Source organism: Wyeomyia smithii, chromosome 3, assembly GCF_029784165.1.
Source record: "Wyeomyia smithii strain HCP4-BCI-WySm-NY-G18 chromosome 3, ASM2978416v1, whole genome shotgun sequence".
Classification (NCBI taxonomy): Eukaryota; Metazoa; Arthropoda; class Insecta; order Diptera; family Culicidae; genus Wyeomyia; species Wyeomyia smithii.
Genome location: NC_073696.1, coordinates 24,013,248 through 24,022,972, shown reverse-complemented (window position 1 = coordinate 24,022,972; position 9,725 = coordinate 24,013,248). Strand labels below are relative to the sequence as shown.

General features: G+C 35.4%; 1 protein-coding gene across 1 annotated transcript; it reads left to right on the top strand.

The window, feature by feature from the left end:
- The first annotated feature begins 7,982 nt into the window (after positions 1-7,982).
- LOC129729979 (uncharacterized) lies at positions 7,983-9,516 on the top strand. The gene is made up of 4 exons (XM_055688913.1): positions 7,983-8,452; positions 8,508-8,646; positions 8,704-8,977; positions 9,038-9,516. Exons 1-4 carry the CDS (start codon positions 8,242-8,244, stop codon positions 9,338-9,340), a joined length of 927 nt encoding a protein of 308 aa, XP_055544888.1. The 5' UTR covers positions 7,983-8,241; the 3' UTR covers positions 9,341-9,516.
- Positions 9,517-9,725: the final 209 nt, after the last annotated feature.

Genomic DNA, 9,725 nt, shown 5'->3' with positions numbered 1-9,725 from the left:
GTCATCCCAGCGTCACCCGGATATCAGGGTAGTCCGGAATATTCCCGGGGTCTCTATCCGTGATTTGGCGAGAAGGTTTATTGCAGCACATAGTACTATGTGCTATGGGTTGAAAGAGAGTTATTACTGACATTTGCCGCTTTCAGCCCTTCATTAACCCCAATAGCGAATATTCCCGAATATGTTTCAAAAATACATTGATATGGCAGGCACACAATTCTACGTTAACTTGCGGTCGTGTCTCATACACAGCCTCTATCACTTATTTTTTGATTCAGATGATTTTTCATAGGTAATGTGTGAAAATAACTCTCCAATAAAACAACGGAACATTTTTAATTTTGAACATTATGTAATGTGCTTTGTCCGACATTACTTATTTTATTTTTCGCGTACCCCCTGTAGGCCTTTACGTACCCCAGGTTGAGAACCGTTGGTATAACAGATTACTGCAGCAAGAGGACGGTTGATTTTTACTGAAAACTAACTCGCAGGTGATTCATTCCATTACAGCGTTCCACAGCAGACGGACCAACCGGTGGATCGCAGCACTGCACAGTATTTCTGAACATGTCCGCATACGTTTTGATTTTGCCCGGATTTGTCCTGACGCATTTTCTTTAAGCCATTGGGCCACTGTCAATAGCTGTGAGAGTAGCTTGAGATACGCGTCTTTTCTCCTGTAAGGAATAATATCAACAATGGGAAAAATAGAATCATCTCGTATCATCGATAAATGACAATCCAGAATCAACGCTTCTCAATCTCCTTCTTCTCGCTTGTCTTGTTGTATAATAAAATTGCCTGTATGTCAGAAATAAATTTAAGAACAAATCAGCGAATCGATGTGAGAGTTTGTATGTAGGAGTTTCTAGGGCTGTGGTAGGTTATGCTAGTTATGCCTGTTTCTGTAAAGGAGGGCTCCCATACGAATGAAACACCAATTTCTACATAAGACTAGAACAAATCAAGAAAATTAAACCAAATTTAGCAAATAGAGGATTTAGCAAGCAAAACACATTTATACGATAGATTGGCATCCCTCCCTTCTCTAAAAGGGAGGTGTCCCTTGCAAATAAAACACAAATTATTGCGCAACTCAAGATTTATTCAAGCAAATGGAACCAAATTGAACATGAAGAAGTTTTAAGGCACAATAGATATCTTCATGGTAGTTTTAAACCCCTCCCTTCTCTGAAAAGAAGGGCTCTCATACAAATGAAGCACAAATTACTGCATAACTCAAGATTCAATATACAATCGGAACCAAATCCGACATGAAGGAGTTTTTAGGTGCGAGACTATCTTTTTGGTAGTTCGATACACCCATCTCCTCTTCTGGAAGGAAGGGGTCCCCTACAAATGAAACCCAAATTTCTGTATGACCCAAGAACTAATCAAGCAAATGGAGCTGAATTTGGCAAATAGACATCTATTTTTTGAAAGCAAGAAATATTTCTATGGTGGATTAACACCCCTCTTTTCTCTGAAAGTAAGGGTCCAAACAAATGAAACACAAATTACTGCAAAACTCAAGAATTAATTTAACAAATGGAACCAAATTTGACATGAAGATGTTTTGAGGTATTCCTCTCTCCTGTGGAAGGAAGTGGTCCCATACCAATGAAACAAAAAATACTGCATAACTCAAGATTCAATAGAGCAAAAAGAACCAAATCTGACATGAAGGAATTTTAGGATGCGTCGTTCACGGTTTTTTTGAGACGGTTTTTTGCTCAGACCATTTTTGTTAAATATATAAAAATTTACCTTAAATTTAGTACTTTTTTCACGCTGAATTCACGCTTGTTTTTCCTTTGACAAAACGAGTCCCTCTGACAATAAAATTGGCCAGAGTGATACTTAGTTGAAAGTTGTGCAGAAAATTACACTTAGCAGATGACACGAGACGCGGTTTAATAAAACAGTATTGAGTACAGAAGAAGGGGTAAAAAGGAAACACAAACACGGATAAAATTTGCTTGTAATGAAAGTACGAAATACAACAGACACCCAGGCAATAGTCAGAATCGATCAACGTTTTGGGTTCCAGTGCGTAAAGTCCACATAAAAAAAGCAGTTAAACTATTACACATTGGTAATTTGAGTTTCAGAATATGATACAATTATTCCCCCTGTGATCGTGTTTAATGCTTGTTTATCAGTTTTCTTCTGCACGTTGTACCCATCATTCGGGTCCACAATATTTAGTATTTAACTCTGTAATTTATGAAATAAGCAATCACAACCAAGCTTTTTTTTATTTTATGAGTGATTGTTGTTTTGATGGATGGCGCCATGAAAATAGTTTTTCGGATTGTCAGGATGTTACTTTTAGCAATAATTAGTTTTGTAATTGGTCTTTCTGCTATCATCGAATTTTGATAGATTGTAACAATAGCTATCATTGGTTTACTGTTTTTATGAATATACTGAAGATATACAAAAAAATAGAAGTTCTAATCGAATAATTTTTTCGCTATTATATTCACAGTCTATCAAAATTTTCGTTTTAGAAACCAGTGTCTTGCTGATCATAGTGTTCTTAGGTAAAGTTTTTGTGATGTTTCATATTAGATTATGGGCGGTTTAAAGAAATTTTAAGATTCCTAATTGTTGATTGTTAATGTCCGACGTCTTTTGTGGAGAATTTTCTACCAGAAGTTTTACAGTTTTGCAACTTTCAATGCACTAATTTCCATTTTTGGGCTTTTTATGTAACGTCTTTTAGTTTTTAGGATTTTATTATCACTTTTTAAATTTTTATATGTCTCTATAAACTTTTAAGAAGTTGCATACTTTAGTGCTTTGTTAACCCCAGAATTTTGCTTATTTTGTCTACATTTGTACCCAATTCAATATTAGTTATTTTGAATACGTTAACATGTGATTTGATACTGTTGACTGCGAACACCCTGATGGACTTTGTATTTTTCATTAAATTTAATTCAAAGCTTATTTTTCAAGTTTTGACTGAGAACGCCGTGCTACATTTCAATATTTTTTTTTTGTTTTGAAGCATCGTAATTCACTTTTTTAAGTTGTTTGCTCCCAATCAAAGGCCGACGTTTTCCCAAGCATTTAAATAAATTATATTGATTAGATTGGATTGGATTATTTATTGTATAACTTGTAGTGTCTTGAAGATGTATTTAACAACGCTCTGATTATTTAAGCTAAAAGAAAGCTACAGAGTTGAAATTTGTTTCAAGTAAATAGGTAAACAGTAGGCTATCCCAAAAAAAAATCGGTGTTGAAAACGTCAAGTTGCTCAGCCCTAAATTGAAAGATAATGTTATTTATAGCATTTTTGTAGAACATTTCGACTTTCTAAAAAATCGTTTTCAAGTTTTTTTTTTTTTTTTTTTGATGATGATGGTCCCACCTCATACCCCTACATCGGTTTGAGCTGGTCGATTCATCTAAGAAAGATATTATTTAAAGACATACAATGTAACCAGTAGGCAAACAAATAACGGACTGTTTATTAATACAGACATAGTAACCCTTCAAAAGAATACCAATAATTTGAAAATTGAAAAAAAAAAACGATTTTCCAATAACATCATTGATCCAAGGCTCATCCAAAACGTTTCCAACCCGAAAATTATCTGGATTTGGTTAGGAATCGAACCTAACATTTAGGAGCTTTAACTAATCAGAATTGGTTCTGGATAACGATCCAAAACTACGAGAGAGATCCTATGATACTATAGTTATCGATAACGAGCTATACAGTCCACAGGCAAACCCAAGCCTTTTCAGTTTTTTCTCCCAACCCTTTGTTCTAAATCGTGAAAACAGATAAATATTAAAAATCTTAATGAAAATATATATAATATTACAAACCAAAAAAGCAACTTATCAACCCGATATGCCTTTTGTTTCAATTTCAGGGGTTTAACCCTGATGTACTCAGTATCCAGATTGTCTATGTCGGTCTTCGCGCGCGTGGCTCAAACATGTGTAGTCAACTCATTTTTTTTTAACTGTACTATTTAATATTATTAGCTATATTCAAACAAAAATCCATCATCATCAATGAACATAATAACTTAGTGTACTAGATAAATTTGAAAAAAAAATATACTTAAATATTACAATCTTCTTTATTAAATAACAAAAAATTCGTTGAAATCTGTCTACAAAACAGATTTTATGTGTGAAATACAAAGCCTTTTAAACTCCGCCATTGTTGCTGCACATTTCACTTGTCTGGGCATCGAATTGAAAAAGTTAATTCTTTTATACAACAGAGAGTTCTGTGATCTATTAAATAAAAAGTGTGGTGTTCTAGCGTCTTCCGCGTTTCTAGTGTTGTACCTATGAAAATCACTTCCCCTATCAATTCGATCACACAAATATCGAGGCAGCATATTATTAAAAATTTTATAAAGGAACACCATTGTCAAAAAATATACTCGTTGCTTCACAGAAAGCCATTGCAACGCGTCCAGCATGAAACTCGAGGAAGTGTATCTATTACATCTTAATATTAATCACATTACTTTATTTTGTAACCGCTGTAATCTCAATATTTGTGTATTATTTGCAAGGAATAAGATGGATAAGCAAAAGTCTATATGTGGTGAAATGATTGACTTATACAACAAAATTTTACTACTAACAGTCAATTCATTTTTTAAACGGCACTGAATACCGTATTTTTAGCCATTTTTCTGATGACGTTGTCAATGTGAGACTTGAAAGTTAACTTGTCATCAATGATTACTCCAAGATATTTTAACTCATTCACGCGATCAATCGTCTCACCATTAATTGCAATATTTACGTCTGGTCTGGAGTTGGCTGAAGAAATAATCAAATATTTAGTTTTGCTAATGTTTAGCTTTAGTTGCCCAAACGTGATTTATAAAAAAATGACTTTTTCGAGTTAAAAAACCACTTTTCTGCACTTTTTTCAAATCTGTTCGATTCCTAAGTTTTTCCATATATTTTTTATTTATTTTTGTGGGATTGTTTTTGAATATTTTGCATGGTTTGGTTCAGCATCACATTCAATTACTTGACTTACAGAGCCCATTGAACATCACAAAAAGTGATTTTTTCTTATAATTTTTAGATAAAACCCTTCAAAACACATATAAAAATTTTTTTGAACAAGAACTGAAATTTTTATTGCGAAGCGGCATTCAAGACGAAAATTTACATGCAACAAGAGCCATGATATCTTATCGAGGGGCTGAGATATTGGCGTTTATACATGTGATGGAGAACTATGCATTTTGTCAAAAATGCCTCTAAAGCTCAATATCTCCATTGCACAGTGTTTCATTTTGCCGTTTGTGCGTATAATTTCCTAAATAGTGATTCAAATGTTGATTATAGCCATAAGGTATGTTCGGAAAAGTTTCAGGACATTCAAAAATGCATCTTTTAATGTAGAAAGATGGGTGTTCAATCCACCAATGAGTCAGATAAAAAATTTACTTTTTAATCGACAAAGTTTTAGGTTATCTGAAAACAAGAAACTTTACCGAAGGCATCAAGTTTCTATCTCTTACATATTACGAGCAACATTGAGTTTTCTTTTAGAAGGCACTAAAAATCACAATTTTCGATCTAACTTTTTTCATAGATTTTTCCGACCATCTACTAAGTTATCAGCCATCTAAAATTGCATTTGTTTTCTGAATATTTTTATTTTTTATCTCCCAAAATAAAATAGTTATTTAACATATTTATTAAAATGCATAGTTTTCCATCACATAGGAAAATGCCAATATCTCAGTTCCCCGATAACATATCAAGTATCTAATTTCATGTAAATTTTCGTCGTAAATCCCGCTTTGCAATGAAAATTTCAGTTCCTGATAAAAAAAATTTTAATTTGTGTTTTGAAGGGTTTTATCTAAAAATTATTAGAAAAAATATATTTTTTGTGATGTTTAATGGGCTCTGGGAGTCAAAAAACCGAATGCAATGCTGAACTGAACCATGCTAAATATTCAAAAACAACCCCACAAAAATAAAAAAACATATGGAAAAATTTAGGAATCGAACAGAATTGAAAAAAGTGCAAAAGAGTTTGTAGCTTGAAAGAGTCATTTTTTCATAAATCACGTTTGGGCAACCTGAAAACAATTTTTTAGAAAATCGAAATGTTCTACAAAAATGTTATAAATAACATTATCTTTCAATTTAGGGCTGAGCACATTGACTTTTTCAACATCGATTTTTTTGGAAGCTCCTAAAGCTTTTTTTAGCAATTTTATGGCAATTTCACTTCGAGCGGTAATTGAACATTTTGAGCTATTGGTTTTACGTTTTCCTCTGTAATCTATTAATTCTTGACACTAACACACTTAAAAATATAACGATAATCCCTCCTGTGAGTAAACAAACACAGACATAAAACACAAACTAGTAAGGAAAACGGAAAACTACACACAATGTATATTTTTAGACTCCTTGAAAAAAGGTGAAATAAAGTCACCGAAACTGTCGGAATAAGAAGAAACAAATCGTATTTGCTTATAAACACGGACGGATTAAGCCGATAAACCCGGTAAGACGTGAATATATTTTATTTTTCATTATTAACATAAACTTTTTAAACTTTTAAAGTCCTGTGATTTATCAACAAATATAAAGAAAATTAATATCACAAAGGAGGTCAAACTCATATTTTCGAAATCATACAGTTCTCGTCTATATTGTGCGCACGTAGGGGAGAACCGTACAAGAGGCGCCAATTGGGTAAGATGGCCCACGCTGATAATTCCCTAAAATACTCACACATGTTGCTTTTTGTGGCGAATTTCTTCGTTTTTCTCAAAAAAATAAACCAGCTTTCTTGCATTTTTTATAAAATAGTGTGCCATAATGACTAAAACACTTAAAAAACTATACAAATGGCTGTGGCTCTGTCCATATGAAATATTCATGAATTTTATATAAGCTTTTATGATTAACTGACTCGCACACTTAAAATTTTTTGCCGGGTCTCGGTAAGTTATTACAGAGAACGGCACCACTGAGGCACAAAACATCCGAGATCTTGGTAGTGATACTTTGTGCTGAAATTTCAGTTAGGTTGAGCCGAGATTTACGAAAAAATGTGACAGCTGTCATTTATTTTTTAAAAGAGCACTCAGTGGTGCCGTTCTCGGCAATAAATTATCGAGACCCGGCAAAAAAGTTTAAGTGTTTGTAACTAATACAAAAAAATGTGGTTCCGCTATCCTTTACATTTTTGGAATTTTTAATACCATGAATATTTCAATTTAATTCACTACGCTTCATCAACTTTTACCTGAGAATTGCTGGACAACTTAGGGCACGTTCCATTGCTTTTGTTTTTACTTCTGATACTTCATGAACTTTTCACTTCGCGTGCTGAATTCTGCTGTGGAACATATTGGCCTCTGTAATGGTGCATCATGGTCACGGGCTTGTTTGGTGGCAATGGTAATTTTTACCAAAAAAAACCATTGAAATCGAGTATTTTAGAATTAACATCGTCATAAACATGCATCATATAAATCATCCTGCAAGTTGAATGTCGCTTGAAAATGATTAGAAGTGCGATAAATCGCACAAATGCTTAACTGGTGCGTTTTGTACAATCCTCTCCTATATCGGATTAGTACTTCGAGTAAGTCCGATAAGCATGACAATCGGTCTACATTTACTCGAACGAAGAAAAATTCAAAACAAACCGAAAAAAAGACCACCGGCATGCAGCAGTCGCCGTGCCAACTGACATTGTGCTCAGTTCTTTTCGTAGACCCAATAATAGCAATCTCTTTCTCTCTCTGTCGTTTTATCTTATATATCCTGCACCGCTCGGAACTGGTTTCCCTATATACGGAATAACACCGCGATTGCGGCTCTGTTCTATTTCTCATCTTACTCCCAAGACAGTTCGCTACGGCTCATAGTGCGTAAGAACCGTTATGATGTCGTCCAGTGTAATCTTGTCCATCCTCAACCAATTGTGGGCCTCTCTGCTTCATTCATGAAATTTACTTTCACCGAATCGGTTCACGACAGCACGGCACTGGCATCGGGTGGAACACACTCGACGTCAAAGTAGCACTTTAGAAGAAAAACAGAAAACCTGTTTCCGAAATATGAAAATAATCTATCAGCAGAGGTCAGGTCGAAAATATAAAATTAACCTGACCGTTTGGTTCGCCCGCAGAAGACTTTCGGTTACTAACGGCACTGGATAACATTTCATTCTGTTCGTAGCAGTTCACCAATCGACGTTAGAATATGGAGAGGTTACGATTTGGAGTAATTGTCGCAGTCGCAGTGCTAATTGGGTGCCACTCGGTGGCTTGTGACAGTGACGAAAAAGAAACCGCAACTACCGTTGGTGTAACGGGAATGACGATCGGAAGCGTCACCGAAACCATTACCGAAACAAGTACCGAAGTGGCGGAACCAGTGAAACTCAGTGCAACCGATCCAATTGCCTACGATGGTGAATTAAACGGAATCTGAATAGTAGAAGTTTTATTTATTTTCTGTTGTTATAGATCGAGAGGTCACAAATTTTTTCAATTCAGTGAAGCACCAGCTCCGGTGCGGTTATCCGAAGTTTGGCATTCCTTCTTTGGTGCCGTTAAAGCTTTCGTACAGGTTTAAGACGACTTTGGATTTTTTGAACCTCAAAAAGTGAGTCTAATACTGTTACTATGTAGTTATTTTTCATCTAAAACGTTCGAATTTTAGAGTACATGTGAGCGCTACAAACTTCGTGATTCATGGATTGGACAATTTTAGTTGGAGAGCTGCGAACACTTCATTCAGTCGCAGCCGTGCTAATTTAACAGTCAACTTTCCCAACGTCACAATCACAGCGAACACGGCGCTAAATGGAGCGAACGGAACTTCGCGAGTGTCGCTGTACGATATTCTAGTCTTCTTGCAGGCTCGCTATGAGGAGAAAGACGATTTGCTTTACGTGACCGATTTGGATGGTAATTTATCGGTTAAATCTTCCCTGGTAATATTGGAGATTTTGTTTCGAAAGATGAGCGGGTCAGTGTGATTTTTTCACTTTCAGGTTAAGCTAGCCCATCTTTTCCCGAAGAGCGCGAAACTCACCAAGATCTGGAACAAGGCCATCGGTGATTCGGTGCCAATCGTTGTCCGGTTGATCGCAACGCGTAAAATCAGCGCCGAGTTCATCAACCGGATCGTCAACGGGTCCAAGTACTACGCCCTGAACACTGCCAACAGTGCACTTTCGTCGTACAAACTGAACTTTGACGGAGTTGTCGAGAGCTTTAAACGGTTTGCGGAGCAAACCCACGATTCGCTGATGTGCTCGGAGAATGAGGTGAAAGTAGAGTCGCGGATATTCTGAGTGGGATGCCGAAAGTCGATGAGGCCTTTTCAATATTCATCAGACGGATTACCCAGCCGAATCGCAGTTGGATGATCAGTGATCGATATGATAAATCTTTAGAATAGAAAGAACAATTTTAATTTATTGTATACATTACCATCAGGAAATAAAACGCATTTTAATTTTACGCTAAATCCAAACTTCGACTTTTTGAAGTAAAATACTTCTCTCAGGAAGTTCGGCTACATAGGGATGTGAAATGAAAATCTAAAACCGAAAAAAGTGAAAAATATGTCCAATTTCAAATGCTAATAAATCGGTTAGTATTCGATGGATTTCCTACGTTCTTGTAGCAATAGATTGGAAAATCTTCTAAGATTCTTCCCAAAAGAAGATATTTGTA

Excerpts from the sequence above, each read along its gene's own strand:
- LOC129729979 (XM_055688913.1), top strand. The coding sequence starts at position 8,242 with ATGGAGAGGTTACGATTTGGAGTAATTGTCGCAGTCGCAGTGCTAATT. Across the intron at positions 8,453-8,507 it reads CGATCCAATTGCCTACGATG|ATCGAGAGGTCACAAATTTT; the intron begins GTGAATTAAACG and ends CTGTTGTTATAG. Across the intron at positions 8,978-9,037 it reads TATCGGTTAAATCTTCCCTG|GTTAAGCTAGCCCATCTTTT; the intron begins GTAATATTGGAG and ends TTTCACTTTCAG.